Source organism: Falco peregrinus, chromosome 2, assembly GCF_023634155.1.
Source record: "Falco peregrinus isolate bFalPer1 chromosome 2, bFalPer1.pri, whole genome shotgun sequence".
In the NCBI taxonomy this organism is placed as follows: Eukaryota; Metazoa; Chordata; class Aves; order Falconiformes; family Falconidae; genus Falco; species Falco peregrinus.
The window spans coordinates 125614701-125641513 of NC_073722.1; the positions used below are offsets into that span (position 1 = coordinate 125614701).

The following is a 26813-nucleotide window of genomic DNA, read 5'->3' on the forward strand; positions in this document are numbered from 1 at the left end:
ATTAGCTCCACTGTGGATCTATTCATAAGCGAGACTGAGATTGCATGTGTGAGAACGAGAGAAAAACCCAGTGGGTCTTCTACTGTCTCTCAGACCACAATGATTTCCATTCATTCAAAGAAAACACAGTATAAAATTTTTGCCTGGTTTCAATCTCCGTACATTAATCAAGCTTTTGCTTTTTTTTTTTTTCTTCCCCCCCCAGCCTGAGAGACACAGCGTGGGAGGCACAGGCTGTCCCATGAAATAATATTTTCCAAGCCATAGTCAAAGTCTGCCTGTCAACTCGAAGCCTCTTTTCTGTCTGTTTTACCAAAGCTGGACAGGAAACAATCTGTGGGCACAACAGATCAAAACAAGGCCAGCATTCCCAGCAAAAGGGCTGATGAATGGGAACCATTGTGCTGCGGTGGAGGAAACACCACCAACATCATCGGGGGGGCGCAGGGAATAAAAAAATATATCTGTTTACATCACTTCCACACTCACACCCGCTCTCCAGCTGCCCTAAATAGCAGCTTTCATTCAGGAGATAGCTGGGGCAGGTGGGATGCTGGTGGGAGCTCCGGTGCCACGATGTGATGGTCTGTCGGCACCAAAAGCACTTTGCAAGCTGAGCTGTGCCGGGGAAGGGCAAGCCCAAGTTAAACATGACACCCACAAAACCATGCACTTTTCCCCTTCCTTCCATCCACGGTGAGCAGGGCTCAGCCCGTAGGCAAAACATCACCTGCAGCTTGCAGAAGAGCATGCAACAAGCTCTTTGGTGGGATTTGGGTGGTGCGGAAGGGGAGAAGCAATCCACCCCTGCCCCGAGGAGCTCAGATTTTCGGTGAGAAAAGCTTGTCGGGTGCAGGTCCACCTTCCCAGGAGGGTCCCAGCCCTGGCAGTGCTGTGCCCAGGAAAAGAGGGTGCTGAGGGGGTGACACCCACAGCAGGGAGACATCTCTGCTTGAGTGCCGAGGGGTTCCCTCACCCTCCGACTGCTACAGCTGCTAAAGGGCATCCCTGTGAACCCCGAAAACAGCTGCCCAGGCACGCAGGGAAAGCTGCCATCGTCACCATGAACAAAGCCCCCGCCGACTCCCTCTGCTTCAAACCAGAGGCAGCAACCAACACGCTGCAGCCCCCCACCCCTAAACATACTCACCTTCATCCTAAGGCAAAGGTTTGCCAAAAATTTTTAACCTGAATTATTTGCATCCGTGGTATCCTATGAGGACTCGGTACCCAGACCACCCATGGCTTAACAAAACATTTCACTTTATTTTTTCAAACTTTTAGTCCTTGATATATATCATCTGCTCAAAGTAATTTACAGCATTTAACTCGATATTGTTTCCACTTCTTTGAGCGTTCTCCCGCATCTGGAAGCGCGGCTCTCTGCTAGGCGGCTTGCCAGCCAAAAAGCCGCATTTGGGAGTCCCGTTAGCCCCAGACGTGCCAGAACAGGCCGATAGGAACATGGATGTTACCACCTAGTGTCAGATGGGAGAGGAGCAGCAGCCAGGGATGGGGACAGGGATGGATGGGGACAGCACGGCCGTGGCCCTCGCTCTGCAGAAACCACCGGTGCTGGACCTTGGACACCTCAGCTTTCCTGGCCATCAGCAGGGACAGGAGCTTTCTACCCTTGTAACAGGGATGGATCTAAAAATAAAAATGCGCTATACACTTTTGAAGGGGAAGAGTGCAGAAAAAGTCCATCTGTGTTTTATTCTCTCTTTTCAGTTCAAGCCAGATTTGCTGGTATTTCTTGCCTGCAGCCAGCCAAGTTATTCACCGTTAACAGTCAGGTCCACACAGTCCTTATTCAGCTCTTGTTTTTGATGGAAGAAGCAGAGAGGCAGCTCTGCCCATCCATGCCAGGAGCATGGGGAAGGTGTCCAGAGCAGCCAGCAACAAAAATGCAGAACATAACAGGTATGTAGGGACAGGGCACCAGGCTCAGCTGTTCAAACCATCACACAGGCAGATATTTAGGGAACCAAGCACAGCAAACGTTCACCAAAGGAGATAATGCTTTTTCAGACCAGGCAGGAGTCACCCGTGGCCTCAGCACAGTCTGCCCAGCACATGGCACAGCAAAGCCGAAAGGCTGCGGGTGCACCCACGTGGGCAGGAGCTCCGGCCCCAGGCTGGGGATGGCTCATGGCACTGGCTGAAATTAAAATTAAATGATCCCTCTGTCAAACTTAGACCTCACTGATTACCCAGGACCTGACTGAAAATGCTACTGCAGTTGAAATCATTTTTTTTTTTTTTTGATATTTTATTTTCTGGCACATACTGTCCCTTGTGACCGGACTTAGCCTCGGGCGGTGACAAAGGCTGCTTTCTTACAGAGTTAACGCTGCAGCACACCGTGGCCCGCAGCTCCTGCTCTGTGTCACATGAGAACAGACAACAGCTCCAGCCCTCAGGGACCCAACATTCCCCCAGGACCCCCATCCTTTGAGGATGCTCTGTCCCTGCCTGGGGCTGCTGCCAGGCACCGCGGAGCTCACGTACCCTCTGTCCCACGATGGGGAGGAAGCCTGAACCAAACTGCCAAGGGCCATAAGACAGACAGTGAGGGCCAGGGAGCTGGAGGGGGGAGAAGGGAGGGCACCCAGGCAAAGAGTGCAGTTTGCGACACATGCTTACAAAAATCCTAGCAAAAAGTGCACTGGCAATCCTGGTTCCAGCACTTCCCAGGAGCTACAGGCTTGATTTTTCCAGCCTCAGTAATAAACTACCAAATTTTTAAGATTATACCCACAAGTGATGTTAAAATAATACTGAAGCCACGAGATAAAACACTTGGAGATTACACCGACGCAGCCACCGCATGCTACACGTAACACGGAGCCTGGGGGCAGAGCCCCCACGCACCTGCACTCAAGGGGGAACTGGCACACAGAGATTATTTCCACTGGAAGAGTATCCCTAGTGCACAGGGTTCACATCCCAGCTGGAAAGCAGCTCGGCCAGGGGAAAACCATGACTATCAGCCGGTGAATCGCCTGTTGCCTGTGCTGCCAGCTGGTGACGCAGTGAATATCCTATCTGCTGGAAATACAGCGCTGTGGTTCCTTACAGAGGAGCACACTGGCCAGAGAGGGGTTGCCAGTGAAGATCCAGACAGTTCAAAGTTAACCGTGCAACAGATTCCCTTCTCCTCCCCAAATCAGCCAGCCAAGGAAGCTGTCCAGGTCCAGGCACCGCTCACCACACAGACGGGACCAGCCGCAGAAACTGTCCCGCTTTCACCACTCACCCCCGTCTCTCCCCGCTGCTGGACATCAGATGTCCAGCAGCAAAGCCCTCGCCCTCCGTCCGCCTCCCCAGGGCAGTGGCTCCATACCTTAAAGAAATTCCCAAATCCTTCTCCTGTTACAAGCAAAACTGCTGGCACAGGCTTTTTACAGGAGTTTTCTCTTCGCTCTGTGGTATAACACAGGTACGTCCAGGAGTTCCTGCAATCCTGACCAAGGAAATTAATATTACGGTGAATTTCTCTTTGACAAAAAAAAATTCGCAGGCAGAAGCAACACTGTAAGAAAATAGATTTGACTTGTGTGTGCTTGCATACAGCACGATTACAAGCTGCCTCCTGCTTTCAGAAAGCAAAAAGCACACAGAGGATTTCTAAGGGGCAAAAAGCCAAACCAGGCTCCCACATCCCTGCTCTCCCCCTCCCCAGGACCCCCCTTCTGCTCCCCTCAAACCCTGTCACCACACCAAGGCAATGGCATGATGCTGGATGGGATGGGGAGGGGGATGACCAGCCGCTCATGCTGATTCTCAAGGGAAGAGCCTCTGATGGGGCAGGGGGGAAAGAAAAAAGAGAGATGCCCACAGACCCTACCCCCCTGCTCTGCTCTTGTGGTTCCAGCCAAGGCAGGAGCTCTCACCGTGTGGGCATGGGATGCAGGAGTGAAGATGCAGGCTCCTGGGTGCCAACGCAGCAGCATGGAGGCAGGTCCCAAGGGAACGGTTGTGGTCTAGAGGGGACAGTGGAGTGGGCATGTGGGATCTTCTCCCTGCCAGCCCTGGCCCCCACCTCGCAGCTTCCCAGCATCGCAGGCATAACCCCCACGGGATGAGGGGCTCAGGGTCACCCCAGGGTTCACTGGTGGGTGCTTGTGTCCTCTAAAAGACACAGCAGGGACCTGGAGAGAGGAAGACCACCCTGACACACGGCACTGGCCCTGCACCGCAGCCCTGGGGATGGAGATGTGCAGAGCGTGGCCAGCAGCAGGGGCCTGCCCTGGCCCCTCTTCTTCCCACACACAGCCCCCCCAGGGAGGCCACTGCCAAAGCACACCAGCGCTGGATAGCCCTGCCCGCACCCCTGCCTGCACCTCTGCCCACTCTGCATCGGCAGAGCCGCCGAGGGACAGGCAAATTCAGCCCATCCTGGTCTCACCAGCAGCAGCTCCATCTGGTTCCTGTTAAATCAGCCACACAAGGTGGAGAGGGTTTCCTACCCCCACACTACGGTGTGCAAAGAGGGGGAGGTAAAACAGCTTTTTTAAGACATGGCTGCCCTTCTCTTTACCTTCCTGCCTGGAAGGCAGCCAGGAGCGGCTCATGCTCACATCTGGAGGGGACCTTCCCCTCCCAGGGCTCGCTGCACGCCCCACACCGGGCACCGCTCCTCTGCGCAGGCATCGCTCCTCCACCCCGGGCACGCACTCGCTCTGGGTCTCGCTCCCCTTCTGGCACTGCAGCAGCTTTGTCCTGAGCCACTATTGCCAGCCCATGGGACTTTCTGATGTTGTTATCCTTGTGAGGAACTGGGCAAGCAAACCTCAGTCCTGCAGCAGGGAGGGAGGGATGCTCCTGCCTGAGAAAGAGCAGCGGCTCAGCCCCCCAGGGGAAACACGCCAAAAGCAGACTTTAGGCCACCCTAAGCCCTGTCTAAACTGCCATAAAACCTACATCACCCTTCCAGAAAAGGCTTGAGTGTGCTGCCCAGCCAAAGGAGCACTGATACCCACCCATGCACAAAAGCAAAGATCCAGCCCCACCGCTGAGACCCACCTTCCTCTGGCACGGGACCGCATTTCGCTCACCTCCCCTAACAGGCCAAATAAAGCGGATTCCCCCCATGCTGCAACCAGAAATGAAACAGCTCGCAAGGTGAGGGGCTGTAATCCAAGGGCGAGCCCTGGCACCGGCGGAGAGGAGCTGCGGAGCAGCCAGATCGCAGGAACGGAGCTTGCACACCCGGTGGCAGCAAAGAAACGCGGACGAGTGCGGGCAGGGGCCTGGCAGGCAGCACCGGGATGCTCCGGGAGATGGGGTGGATGGAGAAGCCCAGAGGGACGGGTCCTGCAAGCACAGAGGTAAAGGGCAGGACTCCACCAGAGCCAAGAGCCCAGGGAGTGGCAGAGGTGACACCAGCACATGCAAAGCACCAGGTGTTTTAAAACGTGAGAATTCCACCCTGCTTCCTAATCGCCTTTTTTTTGGTTTTTAACCAAACCCTGAAGTGTCCCCTAGACTCGGACCATCAGCTGCGGATCTATGCCTGCACTGCTCTGCTTACACCGCCCATGCCGGTGCTCCCCAGCCACGGTGGCTCCCAGCCAGCTCCATCTCTGCCGCACACCTGGCCCCACTCGGCTTTAAAACCTGAAATCGGTCCCTCGGCACGTTCAGCCAGCGCTGAGCTCGACCAGCACATCCCCTAGCGCAGAGCCAGGGCAGAAGCCCCACAGCATCCCTCCTGCTGCAGGCAGGCAGGCAGGGCCGGGAAACCTTCCAACCACCGGCACAGGGGGAAAGCCCTCCGCCTAGGAAAACCCTTGCGGGATCCTGCAAGGTATCAGGAACAGGGTGTTAGCCCTCCTCCAGGCAAAGCTGGGGAGCATTGCTGTCTTACAGGAAAAAAGCAAAGCACTTGGGGCTGTGCCGGCCAGCCGGGGCAGGCAGGGACCCTGCTGCAGCACCCACCCTGCAGCTGCTGCGTGCGCGGGGGCTCTCCTGGAGAGCTGGCTCAACCGCAAAGTGGCCCAGAGCAGCGCCCAGCCGCTCGCAATGCCCAGGCGTCACTGCTGCAGCACCGCTGCGCTTTGCAGGGTGCCTGGTGCTCTCCCTTTCTTCCTAATTGTCTCTTTGCAACCACACCACGGACTTGCAAAGCCCGTGGCTCTGAGAACAGCCCCTCAGGATGCAGCACTACCATGTCTCACCAGGGCCCCACAGCGAGCTGGAATGAATACAGGCTCTCTGCCAAGACTTCACCCCTCTGGGAGCAATGCAATCGGGCAGCGCTCCCCCAGGCCAGCCAGCATCCATTCGTGGAGCGCAAGTCGGCGAGGAAGGTCCTCTGGTTAGCGTGGGCAAGTCACAGCCAGCCCCGAGACATCTACCAGCCATCGGAAACATCCCCAGGCATCTGCAGCTTTTGCTCGGGCTCCAGGAGCGTCGGAGCGTTCATAAATACTTTTGCACGATTTAAGGTTTGGAAATAAGCCTTCCTGCAAGGCAGCTCACCCCGGCTCCAGCTCAGCTCGGTGCTAACGCAGTTAGTCACACCCAGGGGGAAGCAGAATCAGAATGGAGAAGGTAAACAGAGTCACGCAGCCGTTTCATTAAAACACTATTTCAAAATAATGGACAAGAGGGGAGGATCCCAACTGTCGTGTCCGCTAAGAGCCGAGATTGGCCAAGGAGCAATTTCCCCTTCGGATGTGTCAAGAGTTAGCTATTTCTCACATTAGCTCACATCAAGTATCATTCCACTGCTATTTTCCAAGCCTACATAACGCAAATTAGCCACCTAAAATTTTATTCTTGGATATTTCCAAATAGCTTCACAGTGGAGTGGCTACACCGAGCAATTTTTCGGGCCGCCCGCAGATGACAGTGACAGACAGATTGATGGCAATGAAGTCATTTTGTCTCCTTTTGCAGCTGACTAAATTTGCATTGGTATTTTCATGGTACAGACTCCACCTTTCATCTAACATGATTAATGCTGTTGTAAATACAGAGAAAGAACCAGCTGCTTCTGGCTTCTTAGCTTCTACTGAGCAGCTGATAAAAAAAAAGTCCTTTTGTTCAAGCATCTCTAGAGCCTCTGCAGACTTTATGAAGAGCCTTTTATTTCAAAAGGTTAGAGAAACGTAGTGTCTAGAGCCGGTATATCCTACTTTTCTCACCACAGATCTGGACGGCATCTGCTGCCGTGGAAATGCCTGGGGCAGCACACCCAGCGCCAGCCCGCGCTGTGAGGATGAGCCCCCCATCAGCCAGGGATGTAACAGGGCATCGGGTACAGATGGTTTTGCTCGTGTCTTTGCAAGGTCCCTTTGAGCACAGCTTGTGCCCAGCCAGAGAAGGGGCTGGATAGCCTGGAGGGCTCCAAAACCAGCCCCAAGGGCCCCCAAACCAGCCCCGAGGGCTCCCACAGATCCTCTGGCAGGAACAAGGTGGCTGAGACATCACAGTACTTTCATCCACGAGCCGTAAGGGCTGGGCAGGTTATTCACGGACCAAACGCGCTGCGAGTCCCCAGACCACATAAACCACAGTGTGGGTCTGGGAAACAAAGGCATAGAGGAGGCGGTGTACCACGAGCCCCGGGAGTCTAATTCGAACAGAAAAAGAAAAGCTTTTGGTATCGGCACATGGAGGAGCCCCGGCAGCAGGATGCCGTTTGTGAGCCAGCCACCAAGAGGTGCAAGCAGCTCTTCCAGCTTCACACCAGATTTCTTTCTTTCTCCCATTTCTTTAGCAGTGCCCCCAGTCAGCCCAGTTTTGGCTCTGACACGGGCAGCTGGGCATGGGGAGGCGGCAGGGCTCTCCCTGCCATCACCCACTCCCATGCCCAGGTTTTGCTCCGCTTGGTGTGAAAATGCACCCAAAGCCCAACCCCGTGCTCCAAGCAGTTTGGAGGAGCTGGATTAACACTCCACCACCGTGCCCACACCAGTCCCAGAGAGAAGCACAAAAGGGTTTGCCTGATAGCATGGGGGTAACGCTGGCACTGCTGAAAACAGAGCTGGGCGAGAGTGGCTGCTGGCAAGGCTGGAGCAGGCGAGCAGGGATGCCGGGAGCAGGGATGCCTGAGAGATGATTGATGACTGAGATGATTGAGAGCCTTTTTTGCCACCAAGTACAGAGTCCAGTGGCCCTGCTTGGCAGGAATGGAAAACAAAGCCACCACACACTTTCCAACAGCTCCAGCAGCTGCTCCTACCTGTTGGGGATGCTACTTCATGGAAAATCTCAGCATGGAGAGCGGGGAACCTGTGCTGGGGAGCCTGCCTGCTCCACGGGGAGCAAAGCCATGACTGCTCCCAGCTCAGCAGTGACAGAATAAGGATGAGGAGCTGATGGCATCCTTGCAGGGAGCCACGGAGACACTGGGCAGGGGCACTGGGGAGAGGAGGGTGCCCCAGCTCCTGCGAGCCTCTGCCACTCGCAATCACCTTTAAACTCTTGCTGCTGGCCCCGAGGAAAGGGATTTGCTCAGGCTAAGATGTCACTCTACCTCATCCAGATTTACATGTCTCTAGCTTTCAGTCTTATCTTCAGGGGTTTTTCTCCCCTTCCTCCGAAGTTCCCCAGGGGTGAAGCTCCCCATACAGAAACAGCTACCAGTGTTCAGCTAAGCTGGCAGCATCACCAGGGATGTTTACTGGAGATAAGGGAGAGGGGGAAAAAAAACCCAGCGTGATGCACGCAAACCCCTTGGCAGTGAGGAGCACAGTGCCTCCCGATGCAGCCCAGCACCCCCTAAACCCCCGGAGGGACGTGGGCTGTACACACCTCTGCAGACCCAAGGTCCCCCAGCAGCACCCCGCAGTGATGCCCACACATGCTGCCCCCCTCCATCAGCCACCCCAGCTCCACTGATCTGCCCAGCGAGGCAGAAACGGAACCATTGCAGAAACCAGGCATCGATGCCAGAAACCTTTTTACACGTCTAACAAGCACAACCACTAGGAAAATGCAACAACACTAGGAATTTCTTCTGCTCCCTCTGCCCACGCTTGTGCTTCCAGACAAGTTTCAGCCAATGCATCTCCAACCACCCCAGCACAGAAGCAACGTGGGACAGACAGACAACCTCCAAGAGGCAAAGGCGCGCACAAAACCTGATGCACGCAGGGCAGAAATGGTGTTGTGGCTTACCTGGCACTGTGGAAGGTCGCAGATGTGGATTTTCCAATAGCCCCAAATCCAACTCCCACTGCCAGACCCTCTGAAACGGGAAGGAAAAAACCAGTAAGGTCAAACCCTGCAAAAGCCCTGAGACCATCCCTCCTCCTGCATTTCAGTGGAGCAAAGACTGATGTGAGCAGAACGCCAGGCCAGGTGGTCACCCTTCTCGTTTTAACCTAAGCGCATTTAATCTGAGCCCTAAAGCAAGACCCTGCCACACTGCCCGGGGTGCTTCCCCACTGTGAACCCAAACCAGCAGCTTCTCGGGAAGCCAACACAAGGAGGAGAGGTTTCTGTATTTATGAGTGCACTGAAGGGGAAAAGATCACAATTCCCACCAGCTGAAATGCTTTTTTAATAAGGAGCACAGCAGTGCAAACCACCAATGTCTGTTTAGAAAGATTCAGGCTCAGCAAACCTCTCTGCAGAGAGGTGTCTCTGCAAGGTGCAGATGGATCAGTGCCCCAGGGAACTGCAGAAGAACCAAACACCAACTTCTCCCATAAAGTCTCTGGGACCAGGCTCCCGGCAATGCCACCTCCCCAGTTTCTGGTCTCCCTGTGCCCAAATACCAGCACAACGCCTGTACAGACAGTCTCCAAAGCAGAAGGAAACCCAAACTCTACAAGAAAATTCCCACCTTACAGATTATTTTAGATTACAGTGAATCCCATAATTTTAGATTACAGTTCTTCCCATAAACCCCAAAGAAAACCAGCCAAGAAGCCCTCCCAGGAGGGTGGTGGGTGCAGACCTGTGATCCACCACTGCTTCTTCCATGCAGCTCCTCAGGGATAACTGCTCCATCCTTCCCTGCTCCCCTCCTGCCCCTTCTCAAACTTTTCCTACACTCCCACCACTGGCACAGCTCTTTTGTCCCTCCCGGAAAAAAAAAATAATCTGACTTTCAGGAAGCACCAAACCACTGGTACTTCTTTTCCTTTGCTCAAAATGCCTTTTTTTTTTTTTTTTTTTTTTTTCCCCCCCAGCCTTTCTGGTTCCACTCCCCTCCAAGCAAGGCAGAGGGGTAGGGAGGACATCAAAGAACAAAAGCAAACCTGTCTGTGTAGTGGCTGGGTTTTACTGCCTTCAAAGAAGGCAATTACCTGCTCCAGCTGCTGGAAACCATGCGAGAGGACAGTGGGGACTATTCAGATGAACATTCAAACAGGTTGAAAATGTCACTGAGAGTGTTTACCTGTGTACTGGAGGATAAGGTCTCAGAAGAAGACTGTGTCTGTGTTTGTGGTCTTCTGAATTTCCAGTTGCCTTGGAAACACACCATAAAAAGCAGCACTAACTCGGATAATCACGGCATTTGCATCCTCAAACCCAGGCTGAGCATGGCGAACTGAAACACTCGACAACCCCTCAGAGCCCTGATCCTTGTGCCAAAGCTCAGAGAAAACGACGGCAGCAGCCAACCCTTTGTACAAGGTTATGGGGTAAGGAGGTTCCAAATTATCCCTAAAACACCACGAGTGGATGGTAACTCATCTAGTGAGACAGCCAGAGGAACTGAGGCACACGCCAGAGCAGGGCTCACTCGCTCGTGCAAAGTGCTCACACTGCCCCAGCAGCACCCACCCGAGCACTCACGGCACGAGCAGAGCTGCGGAGGACTGCGAGGGGGAAGGTCTCCGCGCTGCGGGCACTGCAGCAAACTTTGGGAGGCAGATCTTTCCAGAGGCCTTTAACGGCTGTGCTGGGTACGGCTGCGAGGGTGTAACGAAGCTCCACACAAACGGGTCTGGCACTGCTCTTCCGAACAATTTCTTCTTAAGCGAGACTTGCTCGGAGAGCAAGAATCAAAGGACAAAAGTGCTCTTTTGTGTGAATAGCAGAAATGGCTTTGACAGAGGGGGAAAACCACAACAATTTCCTCACTGCAAAGCGGATCTCATGCAATAAGAAACTCAGCAGCACAATTAATGAAAGCACAGATCACATACACATGGAAACAAATTATGGGAAATTAAAATCAACAGATGGTGTGTAGTGAACTGCTTATTTGGAGAGGGAGAAGCAGCCGATGGTGGAAGCTGCAGCATGGTGGAGATGCTCACCAGTGCGAAGGGGAGGAGGTGACCCAGCAGCCTCCAGCTATGGCCTTGGCCAGGTCCCCACCTCCCAGGAGAGGAGATAAGAGCTGGGGCAGGTTGAGCGCGACCACGAATCGGCCAACAGGCTGCTGAGCCCAGAGCACCCCACGGGGACGCACAGCCAAGCCAGCCTGGGGTCACACATGGTCCAGGAACAGCAGGGACCCCTGCACATCCCACAGCCCCTGCTGATGCCTGGGAAGGCTCTCATGACAGACAGTAGATACTGTGCGATGTACTCAGCCCGTTGCTGTGATTTGTTTCAAATATTTCATTTAGAAAAGCCTGCCAAGTTCACACAATAACTCTGCCACTTCAATAACACACGTTCAGCCTCTTTCAAAGAAGATGTCAAACCGCAGAATTGACTCTGCTTTGCAGGTAACCAAGCAGACACACAGAGATTTTTCACGGAAAACAAACAAAAAGCTTGCTGCCAATTTACCCACACCCAAAGCTCACAGCCAGTGCTCAGCCTTCTGGTTGCAGTCCCTCTCTCGGGCATTCTGCACATACTCAAATTATAAATAGCCCAAGCGGCTTCTTCAGGTGGGCAAAGACACAAAAAGAGAAAGGTTAATGTTTCTAAGTCAACCACTTCCAGATGCACAGCACTGCAGGCTCTGCAAACGGATGACTGGGACATCAGGCCACTGAAGAGGGGGATGGCAGAGCAGATCTCATTACGCACTGAAGGCTCGGACATCAGCTTGAAAAATACACAGCCCTGTGTGATTCCTGGTTCTTGGCACCATCGCCAGCAAAGGGGCAGGGAGGAGCACAGTCCTGGGCATCCCTGAACCACCGGAGGATTTACCACGGGCCACCGTGCGGAGGGAAAGGCAAAAACCCCGCAGCTTAGCATGTGAAAGAAGGTGGAAGGCAGGCGCACATGTCCCATGGGAAACCCTTCCATCTCAGAGAGGGGTTTTCCAGGGATTTCAGTGGCCAAGGCAGTTGTCAGCCCCACTTGCAACCAGCGGCAGAGCTGGAAGAGCCAAAGGCTCCGCACAGCCCAGTGAGCCGGAGAGCTGGCATGGTGACAGCGCCAGGCTGGGTGTTAATTCGGCATCTCCCTGCAGCGCTGCAGAACAAAGCAAGAAAAACTACGACCAATTTCAGCCACTGTCAAGAAAATGCTTCTATTTAACCTAAACAAAGGGATTTTGCCTCTCTTGGGCTTCCTTGGCTTTACAATTCAAGACACTTTATCCTGATAAGGCATTACCCAGGGATCAGACTAATCCTACGCTAACTTAAGGATCAGCTACAAACCTTTAAGTCAACAGTGCTCGTTGCAAAGGCATGTTTTCCTCTCTGCTTGTTTTCCAAAAAAAAAAAAAAAACCAACTTCAAAACCTCTAGACTGAAAAGCGATAAAGTGCTGGAAGGTCACTACAGAGACTCCTGTTGTTAATGCCAGACGGCTCTGGGATGCGTTACGGTAGCCTGCTGATGGCAGCGGCGAGGAAAAAAGCATGATATCTGTAAGTCTCCTTACATACTACATCTGATACGCAGATCTGATCTAAACCAGGGTGTCTTCATAGCACCATGGACCGTCCACCAGCTCCAAAGCCAAGGGAAATCCATTTTCCCTGCCCTGGGAGCTCATATCATCTCTGGGGCCAAGCGCTGCCATCCTCCTCCGCTCTCCCTTAGCTTCTGGCTGTTGCTGAGGACAGGATCAGCTCCCTCCTCCGCAGCCTCTGAGGGCACGTTTGGAGCAACATGGATGGGAGCCATGGGCACAGCAGGAGAGGACCACGCAGGAGCGAGGACAGCATGCAGGTCTAGTAGGACCATTGCTCTGAGCCCAAAAAGCGTTTCCATTTCAGGTAAGACAACCAGCAAAAAATTAGAAAAGGAAAAGCCAAGAGGGAACACCGCAGCAAGGAGGAGTCGGTGCAAAGGGAAGGACCGTGGGAAGGGGAGCAGAGCAAAGCTAGATGAGCACCCAGTCACGTCAAGGCACCACAGGCAGGCAGAAGGTGATGGCACGGTACGACACGACAGCCACAGCACCGAGCAGGGCAGCTGAGGAGAGATGAAAAGCTGGCAAGGAGGACGTCAGCCAAGGAAGCAAAGTGACGGCCATGCTGCTCCCAGAGCACCTCTGACACCTTCACGCTTGGCCTGAGGTCCCCAGCACTCAGCCACCAGCATTCAAGCACCAGCAAGCAGAGGGGGCTCGATACATGCAGCATGCTGTCACAGCTCTGGTTTTATTTTCACTTTAATTTCACTTCGGTGCCCCATCAGCAGAGCTGCAAAACAGCACAAGATGTTCTGTCTCATTGAGCCAGGAAGACAGTGACAATGTTCCCATCTGCTCTAATCCACAGGAGCACATGAATTGGCTGGGATGGGCTTTGGGATGAGCCCAGCACTGATCCATATCCTCCTCTGCGACATGGAGAGCTTCACACCGGGATGTTCCTGGAGAGGCCAAAGCTGAGGGGACCACGTGGGTTCCCGAGATGGGCTACAGGAGGGTGTCTTGCCTTTGGACTACCCCAAACAAAAAGTGCCCAGTGCTGCACTTCCCAGGGAACTCTTCTTGGCAGGGATGAGAGGAAGGTTTGCTCTGGCAGGAGCAAGGTGCCCACAGCAGAAGTGGGATGGTCCTGGGGCACCTGGATGCAGCTCTGGGCTGCCAGTTCCTAACCAACCCTGATACCAAAGACCTGGACAAGAAAAACGTAGAAAATACAAAAAGAACTTTAAAAAGGAGAAATTTACTGAAGAGGTGCTTCTACTTTGAAAGCAGAAGGCTCAGTCGCTAACAGAGACGGCTCCAGGCAGCCCAGGCTCGCTGCTCAGGCAGGCAGTGATGGTCTGTATGTGTCTGATCAAAGGGGATGAAACCCCGAACTACGCAGAAGTTGGGAAACTAAGAGAGATCGAAATCACCCGAGAAGCTGCTTTGCCTTCCCTGGTCTGAAATCTGCTTTTGGCCACCTTCCCTGATCTGAAATCGCCTTCTGCCAGTGCCCACAGCACTGAACATTGTTTCATCGCTTTTGCGTTCTCCAGTATCTACTTTCCAAGAAGCACCACGGGCTCCAGCCCTGCCCGGAGCGGCCAGCCACGCCGAGTGCCCGCTTCCACGCTCACAGAGGGGGGCTCGTCCCCCAGCGCCTCCGGCTGCAAATGCCACGCCAGCCTTAAGTTCAATGGATCAACTTGAAAGCGGAATGGCTGATCCCATCCCATCAAATCTCTCCCTTATCACCCACCACCCGAGTCTCCGAGAGCTTGGCAAGCTGAAAGAACCTGGTGAAATTAAGCAGGCTGCAATTTTAAATCCTATTCAAGGCAGCTTATGCAGCCAGGCAGGGATCACAGCCCTTCGCCGCCTGCTCTCCATCTCAATCAGCAGCCAGAAACCGCCCCCTGCAAAGCCAGAGTCCGGGTTCACGGGGCTCACCGAGATCCTGCCCTCCTCGGCTCCGGTTTCGAGCATGAAATGAGCTTCACAGCCACTGTGGGAAGCCACTCATAATCCTTGGGAGACAGCCTGTTCACAAAACCAACTGAAAATAAAAGCCCTTCAGATTCCCTAGAAATCCAAACCAGTAAATAGCAAGCATCACTCACAGGGCCTTGATAAATTATAGCAGCAAGTAAATTAACCCCAGTTATTATGTTACTGTCATATGACATAAAGAGCAAGAAAATAGGCAGGGGATGGAGAACAATATCCTACAGGAATGTCAAAAAAACAGAATCCACTAAACAAAATTCGCTTTTCTCTGCAAATCAGTTTGTCATTGCACAGACAGGATTTCAGGAATAAAGCAAATGACGTCATAGCAACCCAGAGCTTGTGCCTTTCTGGGATCACGGCTATAACACGTGTCTGTTTTGCAGGCAGCAATGCCACTCGCCTGCTCCCTGCTCGGTCTCGTCTCCCATACGAACGCGGCAGCGGGCAGAGCGTGCGGGGATGCTGCAGGCAGACCTGACAGCCTGCTCCTGTGGAACAGCATCAAAGGTGTTAGGGTTTTGGTTTCCCCCCTTCTCCTGATGCACAAAAGCAGGTTAGGATGGCAGTGACAGGGGAACACAGACCGGCTCGTTACCTGTTAGCTTATCCCACGCCTCCTGCTCTCCGAGAGGATGCACTTGGCAGGGTGCCAGCAGCACAGCCCACCCATCACCCACCCATGGGTGTCTTTGCTTAAAATTACCCTTGCAGGAAACTCCTCTGGGGATGCAGCGTGGCCCTCCCAGACAGGCAGGGGAGGAGGAGGAGGATCCGTGGCGATGATAAAAACAAGCAGCAATTCACAGATCCTGCCGTCTGAGTAGAGGCAAAATCTTGGAAGGAGAGCAGAGATGAGAGGAAAAGCAGGGTTTGTAAGAACTTCTACCTACAGCACAAACACCGCAGCTCTGCCTGCCGGGGACATCAGGTTTCTGGGGCAGATACGGAGAGCACGGCTCAGCAGAGGTTTGTGCCTGCAGAGCTTTGAAAGAAATGGAAAGAATTACGGATTTAACAGCAGTAAGTGTCTTTCTTTGCGACCAAAGGAGAGTCTGTAATGCTGAGAAAACCCTTTGCATGAGCTGACTCAAACCTGATGACACACAGGACCGTGGGCACCAACACAGATGCCAGGCCAGAGACACGCTGGCAGGGTTAGCTGCAAAAGCATCCTCTGCTTAAAGGAAGGGAACACCACTGGGCTGATCGAGGGCTGCCCGAGCCCGCCTCACCAGTAACGCCAGGTATCGCAACAGCCGCACGTACCTTCGGGCTTTGCACCCGCTGACCCATGCTCTGCCTGCAAGGCTGGGGCCGCGTGTCCCCCACCGGCACCTCGAGCCTGGCAGCAGCGTCGGCAGAGCCGGGAGTGACATTATCTCCTCCTGCGAGGATTTACAAAGCTAATTCTCCTGGGTCAGCAAACGAACATGCTTCCTTTAGGAAGGTACTACAGATGCCAAGATGACATCAATTATTCATCCTGCTCTTTGAAGAACTGTTAAAGTCCTAGTGGGAAATTAATCTTGCTATAATGAGGTTTGTATTTCTATGAGAGTTTAAGCATGCCCCTGTTGCCACTATTCAAACTCCTAAGTATTTTCCCCCAAGACTGAATTCCAGTTCCCTCTAGGTAACATCATTTTGCCATTACTGCACAAGAAAGTGCGGAGAATACCAGATTTCAGTGATTTTCTTGTTTCTAGCTATCCACCATTACAAGACCAGCCAGCAGGAGGCTAATGTCATTTTAGAAAGACCTTTTTTCCTTTTTGAACTTAACCAAGCCAGAAAGCAGCGGAACTCACTTTGCAACAAAAACCCTACTGCTGCTCCCGAGGTGGCCTTGCTTAGCTGTCACCCGCACGCACGCGGCAGCACATCCCACCAGCTCCAGTCCCAGTACGAGGCGTTTCCCCCAGAGCCCCGGCTGCCCTAGGACCAGAGGTCCTGGGCACAGTGCTGCGAGTGCTCTTACTCTTGACAGCTGCTCTCCGCATCACATTTCCCTTCCACATCCATAACCACAGGCTCTTCCAAGCGAGAGCACCCAGATCTCCAGCACGACTTCCCCGTACGTAGCTGCCTGGCTGGATTTCCACCTCCCCGTGCAGTGCAGGAACCCTGGGACACCATTCACCTGCTTCAGCCCACGTGGCTGCTCCTCGGGGTGCCAGCAGCACCCTCCCTGCTTCCCAGGACTCCCAGCAAAAGGCACCAGCACAAGAGCGTGGTGATGCTACCCCCCCCCCCCCCCCCCCAGGAAAGCCCACAGCCCCAGCTCCCCAGCCCCAATTCCCTTAAGGGCTGTAAGGAGAAATGTGCCTTTTACAGACCCACATGAATTGCCCCGTTAGCACGTTAAGGTTCTCCATCCTCACGCTAGGAACTGCTGCCGCCCGTGCACGCACGTACAACACACCTACGTCTTCTGGTTAAACGCTCATGGCACCCACCACGGCTGCCGTGCTCCTTAGGGAAACCAAAGCAAGCCGCAGTTCATTGTGAAAGATCGCTGGTCCTTGGAGTTTGGCTCTGATTCAGCTCACCCAGGCGGGACGTGGCTCGCCGGGCTCAGGCAGGGTTGCCACGGTGGGAGATAACCCTGGAGAGGTCCTTGTCCTCTAAACGTGTACGTGAAGAGGGTGCGGGGAGCAGCAGCAGATGGTGGTGTGGGCAGAGCAAAGGCGCGGGAGTCCCTCGAGTGTTACATTGTCATGAATTATTATTAAAGAGTGGGAGCGTGCTTGACCTGAAGGGAGCCCTTCAGCCACATGTACAAGCTGTCCGTAGAGATCCCAAGGCCAACAGGAGTGGTGACAAAGTGACATTGGCCAAGCAGGATTTCAACTTGGTTTATGCCTTCCCTGCAGCCCTGCATTAGCAGCCAGCTAACAGGGCCACATCACTCCTAATTATTACCTTAACCAAAAATCCTTTCATCAGAACACAAAGATAAAATTTAAATGATTAATTTGCAGTTTATAGCGGCACGTATTATTATTTGTGGTATGAATTATTCACTTGTCCCCTCTCTTCCCCAGGCTCCTGACGAACAAGAGCCTTTGTCTGAGGAACGTACGGTGGGATGGGGAAGTGGCCCGGTCCCCTTTCCCCGGCAGATCCGCATGCCGCAGCCCACGCAGCACTTGCATCCTGACCCCGCCAACAGACAGTGACAGGACAGAGAAAACAAAACCCAAGGCACCAGCTGGATTAATCTGCTCAGACAAAGCAGTCCCGGGCAATCATTATCCTCACCACTATTTGCAACCACGGGCAGATGCAGGCAGCGAGCAGGCAGAGCCGCGAAGCCCCACGGATCCCACCCAGCAGAGCCACACCGCACTGCCCCTCCAACACGCCGGCTGTGAAAAAAGCAATAGCAGAAATAAACCCATTTCGGTGCTATTTTACACTGTGACACCCCAGAGGAAGGAAACAAATACAACATGAGAACGTGGCTGGGCTCATGGGGAAGCGAGCTGCCAGCTCGCACGGCTGGTACGGTGGGAAGCCCTGCAGTGCCTGCTCAGGTAATTCCATGTTCGTGGAGGGGGGAAAAAAGGTGTGTGGGGGCAACACTTGATAAAGGTTTGTGGGGACGGCAGCAGCTGGGGCGTACAGCAAAGCCGGGTGGTTTGAAAACAGACAAAAATTGCCTTTCTGGGTAGGGAACTGCAGGCAAGCCACCACAGGCCTGCTGCTGCATCGCACTTTTGCTCGGCTCCTCTCTCCTGCTCCAGGGACAGCTCTACAAACAACCCAGGAGCTTCCTCGTTAGAGGCATTAATAAAGCACCAATTCAGCAGCGGCTGAGGGCCATGATGTGCATACACTAAGCTGAAAGAAGGTGAAACACGTCAAAAGCTTCTGACGTGCCCAGACAGCTCAACTCCACCGCTTTGATTTTAAAAGATAAAAACTAATGGCACAGCTTTGCCCCCAAGTTTTCCAGGGATTCACAGACAGGTCCCATCAAGGTTATGCAAGAGATGATGAAAAACAGCAGACGATGACAGGGTCAAGCCAGCCATCACCTGGAAAAGCAAACAGTCGAAATCCCCAGCTTGCCAGTGCTTAACAGCAAATGGACACAAAGCAAGCCAAACCACACTGCTGCGTGCGATGCCACGGAGTTAAAATGCCATTAAAGGGGGACTTTAACCCCCAAGGGGTACCAACTGCCTTACCCGGTGGGGTCCCAGGCGGTTCCACAGGAGCTTTGTCTGAAAAAAGCCTCCAGAACTGGGCACTCACACCAGTGAACCCACCTGTGTGCTACCAGCCGAGCTGGAAGGGTTTGCAACAAGGAAGGGACCAGAAGCCTGAGGTGCTTAGAGCAAACCTGGTAGGATGTGACATAAGGTGACTCTGAGCATCTCATGGCAACAGATATGGGTGGAAAAAACAGCCCAAGAGAAGCCCATGGCCTTGTTTGAGGGTTTGTGCCCATCAAACAAGGTGGAACTTGAGCAGCATGAGGCAATTCCCCTAACGCCACCTCCTGGTTTATCCCGCAGGAGCCAGACCACCTACATCCCCACCCCACTCCGCTTTTCTCCCCTTTTCACTCAAGCACAACGACATGGAGCAAATGGTCCTTTAAATCCATCCAGCTGCAACAGCTTCGCAGGAGCTGAAGAGGCAGCATGCGGCCACCACTTACACCGGAGGTACCTGATGTTAAAGAGTAACTGCCCAACATCCCAAAGCTCCTTCCTCATGGAAATGCTTCTCTGGAAGAAGAAAATTCTTTCCCAAATTAACAAACCTGAACTACCCTAAAAGCAGGAACTGACCCGTGCTGGGAACAGGCTCTCCCTGACCCCACACAACCTGAATCCATCACAGGTATTTAATGTTTCATTTCTAGCACACAAATGATTTCTCAGGCCACTGCTCAGCAATGTTTAATGCAACAGACCTGCGAGATCTGATGGGAATAAGAAAGAAAAGGAGCTTTCACATGCATATTTCAGTGGACTTTCATTCCAGCTGGTGAAAATCCTGTGTTTAATTGGCTTTTGTCACCTCCGTGGCTGTAAGCGCTTACAAAACACTGATCACCAGATCAAAACGATACCGCAGAGATAAATGTACATTATCAGCTCTCTGCTGGCTTTCCAGGTGTCTGCCTACAAATTAGTTTTTGAAATACGAGCTGCTGTCAGTGGGGCATTAGAGACCCCGTGACTCTCACCCCCCTGCCCACACTCACCCCCCCCTTTAATGGTGCCAGTGTGATGGGCTGTGACACCTCCAGGCTGCAGAGGAAAACTTCCCAACCATGCCCACGTAATACATGAAATTACATTTACATCAGGCTGTTATTTACGCACAGTTTCCCAAGGCACCCCGGACCCGAAGCCTCAGCCTCTGTTTGCCCAGGAGGAGCACGGGGAAGTCCAGAGGGAGCTGAGCTGGTGGCCACAGAGCTGAGAGCAGCCCAGAGCCAGGGCCAGGGTCCTTCCCAGCCCCAGCAGTGACACAGCCCTGCTCTGCAGAGGGGCACCCACATCTTGGGTGCACGCCGAGGACATGGAAACAGCAATGCACAGCATGCACAGGCACCCAGGAGAGCCCTGTTGTGCCCACAGGATTTCTTTTTAGCCTCCACCTTTACAGGACCAGGTTTTTGCAGATGATAACTTTCTCTGCTGAGCAGAGGAGCGGGGCAGAGCCATCCCGCAGCCACTGAGAGCATCACCCGCAGCTAGGGCTGCCACCCACATCCTTCACCCAGTGCCTGCACCTCACCCCACCACCACCCTGCTCTTTACATCCCCTCACACAGCAGCTTAATGACTTTGAGCAAGTCGTTTCAACCCATCGAGGTGCTTAATAGATGAAAATGTCAAAATACGTGCTGATGAGGTGACAATTAATGGGAGATTTAATGAAAGGTTAAAGCAACCTTTCCTGGAGCAGGCACGTGCATGTGGCCATGCTGCTCCTAATCCCACATGAGTCACCGCCGCACCAAACACTCCGGTTAGAGCCGAGCACCCAGCTCGGTCTTCGTGGGCTACATCTGATCTGACCTTTCTCTGCTCACCCCGGCCGCTTGCGGGGCAATCACATCACAGCACCACTGTCAACAACAGCCACTCATCCCTGACACATCCACGCCCAAAGGGTCCCTCCAGAAATCAAATCTGAGACGCGATGGGCAGCAGCCTCGGAAAGCCGCATCCCAGGCTGGTTTTACTCCCCGGAGCAGAAAGCACTGTGAAAAATTCATGATTGTTCAAACAGTGCATCTCTCCATCCTTCTGAGCTGCGAGCGCAGGCTGAGCTGGTCCCAGGGCTAGTGCTCTCCTCTGCTCCCCTTGACCCTCCACAGCACTTGAACTCCATCAAATTGCTGCACAACACGCCCACTGCACACGCAGACATCCTCCCTTACCCACAGCTTCCTTCTCACTTGCTCGTCTGAAATGCAAGCTGCAGGGAAATCTTTTCCTCCTTTTTCTTACTAAAAATAACGCCTTTCAGTAGAACCCAAAAATGCTCCAAGAGCACCCAAGACTAACCGTTAATAGCAATGCAACCAGGAGAAGTGACAGTGGAAGGAGGTCTGCTGTAATTTCAGAAAGAAGCATCACACAGATGAGACACAGATTAATCGGCACAGCTAAATGGCTCCCACTCTCATGCTCTGCTGAACCCCAGTGGGTACCGAATGCATATTAAAGTCAACAATTGTAAAATAGTCTCAATTTTAATAGGCTAACAAAAAAACCCCATCATTCAAAATGAATGTTACCAACCTTTAATGGATTTCTGAGAATATTCATATAAATAATAATTTTTCTTTATAATTCAGATGCAATAGCACACTCATTGCTCCAGTCTTCTCTTGGGAGGCAGAGTGCATGGGAGCGCTTGTCCCAGGAGAATGAATCCAATCAATTTTTGCTAATGACAAAGCAGCCAGCCTGGAAATCACCCTCTCCCAAGGAACACCAATCTGACAGCACAGTATGCAACCTCTGCGCTGCTGCAGCCATCCACAAACCCCTCTCCCCACACCCTCCCCTTCAGCAGCAGGCAATCTGTTTGTATCCTCGAATTCACCATCATCTGAGGACCAGCTCCACCACAGAAAACACCAGCTCTGGTTTGGGTCTGACGGACAAGCTCTGTCTGAACCTTGCTGACTTCGCTTAAGGTTTAAAAAGCTACAGCCTTCAGCATCCCACCTCGCTGGCAGAGCATGTTGAACCTGGACTGTCAAACCACTTCCATGCATGCAGGATGCTCACCTGGGAGGCGTCAAACCACAGTGAGGTACAAACCTCACTGTGAAGCTCCCTCCTCACCGGTGGGAAGATACTCTTTTGTTTTGGACACGTCTCCACCAGCTGACAATCAAGCAGCACATTGCACACCAGCATCGCACCCCTACAGCCCTCAATGCAGACAGAGACCACTTGGCTAAGGAGTGATGGATGGGACTAAATCACTGTCCACCACTAGAGATGTCCACAACAGGGGACTGGGCCAAGGAATGACAACGTTGGGGTCCCCACCAGCTTCCTCCACCTGCAGCTAGTGGCATCCCAGCTGGTGGAGCAGGGTGGCAGCAGCTCAGGGGTTCAGCTCCCATTTGCAGAGCAAGCTGCTAGCACAAAAACACCTCTCAGCCAACAACCAGCACCAAAACCTGCTGCCTGCTCCTCTCCCGCAGACAACCATAAAGCAGGAGACACATAAAAGGACATTGAAACTGGTTAAAGCTGCAAGAAGCCATAAAGAAAAGCAAGTGTCCAGGCAGCTCCCGTATGTAAGTGGGCAGTTTGCACTCCTGGGGCTGTCCCCAGCCAAATCCCACTGTGCAGAGGGCAGCAGGCAGGTCTCACGCTATCTGGTCCAAGGGCACTCAGCTGAACCATCCTCCTGCCCAGGCAAAGCTGCAAACAAGCGTGTTTCAAATCAATTTGACATTTACCATCCTTTGGTGCAGACTTCCCTTGTACCACCGTTTCCTTGGGATAAAGCAAAGCGGCAGCAGCACTTGCTTTACCTTCCTTAGGGACAGAGAGGTGCCACAGAGCTGCCACAGGGATGGGCAGGAGGTGCCTGGCTTAAATCAGTCACCAACGTGAGGAACTGCCACCATAAGTAAAGGACTCAGCTGTGCCTTGATGCCAGCCCCGTGACAAGGACACCGGCACAGTGCCAGCACTGTAAATCCCTACCCTCTCCCCTGCACCGGCACCAGGCTATACCTTCCCCCGGGCATTGTCTCACCCCCACTCCAAGCATTGGCCAGACCCTGACCTACAAGTTTTGGGGCTAAACCTCTCCCTCTTTGGCATGCAGAGAAGAAAGGTCCCCGAGAACACTGCTGCACGCCAAAGCACGGTGCCGGTGCCAAACCGTGGTGCAGCTGGGTGCCTCTTGCTGCCATCTCCAAGCACAGTCCCAAGGGGGATGAACTGCAATGCTGTCACCTGGGGGTAAAGGGACCTCCCCCTCGACAAGTGCAGCTTCCCAGGAGACTCATTCGTCCTTCCCATAGATGTCATCCTCTAAAAATTTCTGCATTCAAAATTTTTTCCCTCCTGCCTGTAGCAATCCCCCCCTCATCCCTCCCTCCTCCCTGCAGCACCTTCACCACCAAGGGTGAAACTGTTCCGTATTTAGCTCACACACTTTGTCCTGCTCCTTGCTTTGTTCCTTCTCATTAAAAAAATATGTATTCTAGCTTATTAATGGGTTTCTGGAAACGGGAACCGGACAGAAAGCCTCAGGTGGAGCCATGCGAGATCTGGGGGGCAAGCAGGGGACATCAGTGCCACCTCACACCATGACCTGGCGGCTCTATGCACAGCACGGCACCGCTGCCACGTCCCATTTGCTCCCTCCCAGACACCTCCGCTTAACGGTGACACTTGAGGCAGAAACATGGCAGAAATAGAATCACGGAGCAAACACAGAGCGATAGGACTGAATACAGAAAAGCAGGATATTTTCTTGCAGGAAGGAACGGGCTGGAGCAGAGAACAATTCCAGCTCTGCTGGCAGCTCCTGGGGATGGGCTTGCCGCGTGTCCCGGGGTCTGGGGCTGCCCCGCTCTGCCCACCACAAAGCCAAGAAAAACGAAAATTCAGGTTTCCTTGGCAACGTTAGGGTGGCTAGAAGCATCACCTCATGCCTGCCAGCAACCGGCCCCAGCATCAGCCCCGCTGCCTTCCCCAGAAGCAAGCGGCAGCAGAGGAGGGTGCGCCGGCAGGGATGCTCCTCGGGGTGATGGAGGGATGGGGCACCACGGTCCCTGCAGCGAGCGGGATCCCAGCCAGGTGCCTGCCATCAGCTGAGCGGATTTTGTGGCAGAGAAACGTGCATTTCACAACTGCCAGAGGAAAGGCAGGCAGGCAGGGCATCCCACAACCCGACAGAGGAAACATCTGCATCCTTCCCTATCCTGCACACAAGCGTGTCCACTGCCATGTACGGACACTCACCGGGAATGGACAGACTCAGGCTCTGGTTAAGCCACCAAGGGTCCCAGGCAGGCACAGACCCCTGTGAGCACCGTGACTCCAGGGAGACCCCTGGGGCGTTTAGATGGTTGCAGAACATGGCCTTGGACCTGTCCTCCATCTCACCTAGAGCAGCGTGAACGTTGGGGGTTCCTGCAGCACCTCTATGCTGGAGGACTCCCCCCGATCTCACGCAGCAGGGACATCCCCACAGCTCAGCTCAGAGTGAAGCAGAGCCCTCCAGGACCACCCCTCCCAGGAAGCTGGTAGCAGAACCCCAGCCCCACAAGCTCCATCCTACCGGGCTCTCCTCCTCCCTTCTAAACGAGCACAAAGAGAAAGGCGGTTCAACTCACACCTCGGTAATTGTTATTTGTGATACACCAGTAACATTTTAATTAATCTGAAGTCTTCAGCATAACAGCCACCCAAGGTACAAAGATAAACCAGAATAAACAGGGCTTGATTAAATACATAATTAATGTTCCACTAAACCCAGCATATATGAATATTAATTAGCAGGAATACTCCACAGTTTGGCATCTCCTGTCATTATCAATTTATTCTTTGCATTGCCATTCACAGCTTTGGAACAAATTACCAAACCTTTTGCTTGCCGGCAGAGCCCACCATATACAAACTGAATGCAAGAGACTGGTCTTTATGTTCAATTCTATCACCTGCACATCGACCAGCTTCCAGCGTATTTGCCCGAAACCAGATAGATGCATTGCCAAGACTGAAACATGTTCATCCCTAAATAGGGCTCAAAGTAAATAAAACCATTCACTGGCGATTCTAAGAGCCCGTGCCACACCAGTGGGGGAGGAGAAGAGGGACAGACCCCAGTCCTTGCAAGGGTTTTACCCACTGGATGGAGGGACTTGGTAAAGTTTGGGCTCAGATGTGAAACACCGCACGTTTCAGAGGAGCAAGCCCATCTCCAGCCCGTCAGAGGCACTTGGGCAGCGCAGAGACGAAGCAAGATGAGCACGAACAGGAGCAGTTCCCCCCCTGCAGCTGCATCCTCCTTGCTGCAGCAACCCGAGCACTGCACTCCCCACCGAGGGATGTGAAGTTTTATGAAGCATTATGGAGACAAGGCGAGGACACAAAACCCTTGGGAACTACCTGGACAACCTCTGATGGCTCCACACAAGTGCGCTGGGCTCGCAGGGAAGCAGAGCGAGCAGCAGATGCAGCACCAGAGCCGCAGGTTTCCATCAAAGCGAGCAGTTTTGCAAGCCCAGGGGCCCAGTGAGCCGGCTACCCGCTCCTGGCAGCTGTGCTGAGGCACTGAGCATCCCCAACTTCTCTGCTCAGCACCTCCCTCCTCCTCCCCCGGCACAGGCACTGCCACCCCGCATGCTAAACCGAGGTGTCATTACGCCGCAGGAGCCTGCACTAATTATAGTGTCAGCCTTTCTGCTGGCGGGGATGATAATTGAGGTAGAGCATTACAGTGTTTCCAAACCCTGCGCCGCAGGCAGGGGCCGCAGCAGATCGGAGAAATGCCACTGGCGCTGCTGGGATCTGCTGGGAAAGCAAAAGACCTTTGGCAAAAGCTAAGCTGAGCCCTGTCCCGCTGCCCACCGAGAGCTGGACCAACATCTGCCTCACGCAGGAAAGACCAGAGACCCTGGTAATGCACACAGCAGGCCACCAGCTCGCGGTTTAATCATAACCTGAATCATTTATTAGGGCGAAATCGGTGCTGGCACCCTGCCATCTCAGGCAGGGCTCGGGGCTGCACGATGGAAGACGCAGGCTCAAGTCCAGCCTCCACAACATGAAACCTCTGGATTTGGGCAAATCCCGGCTGAACGGAGGACGGTGGTGCTGGGCTTTGCCATCAGTGAGCGGCCCCACCGAGCACAAACAGCCACTGCCACCCACCCAGCCCCACAACAGCGCTGTGAGGCTGCTGGAAAGGCACATGCTGATGGGAAAAGAGCAGGAGGGGGACTTTGGGGACAGGGCTTGGTAGGGACAGAGCCCCACCCTGACCCAGAGACCCCCACCGAGCTGAGTGAAGCCTCCGGACAGGGGCTGAGCAGCAGAACCATCTGCAGGCCACCGCTCCCCCACACCTCTCTGGATATTAAGCTTTAATATTGTGACCTTTAAGATGCAAGAGAGAATTTCTGAGCCTCTGTACCTGTCCAAGGGTGGCTTTGTGCTCTGGCAGAAGCAATGAAAGGTTAGACTGGCGTCCCTGCGGGAGCCAGGGCCATGCTGCCATTAACCTATTGCTACAGGTGATGCTTTGTTCACTCCTCTACAAAACCTCCTTTTTTGCTGGTGACAGAGCCAGGAATCCCCGGCTGACACAGCCTGAGGCAGCCGATGCACATGCCACCCAGCCCTTCACCCCAGCTCCCTGACACTTTGTTTGAAGGATGAAATCCAATTACAGTTCGCTCGGTGCAAATGCTTCCCCTTTTTCTGCGTGTGTGGCTAATTTAAAGCTCCTACTTGCCTTGTCTGCCAGGCATCTGCCTCCCCCAGCAACACAAGGAGCTGAACTAAGGCATCCGAGTTATCTATCTAGAACCAAAAAAAAAAAAA

The 26813-nt window shown here is 53.4% G+C and overlaps 1 protein-coding gene across 1 annotated transcript in view; it reads right to left on the bottom strand.

Annotated features, from left to right (window-relative positions):
- SLC39A11 (solute carrier family 39 member 11) overlaps positions 1 to 26813 on the bottom strand; it is a 98450-nt gene that overhangs the window by 16726 nt on the left and 54911 nt on the right. The window contains exon 7 of the mRNA XM_055795633.1: positions 9133 to 9202. Coding sequence (XP_055651608.1) covers positions 9133 to 9202 — 70 coding nt within the window. The remainder of the gene's footprint in view (positions 1 to 9132; positions 9203 to 26813) is intronic.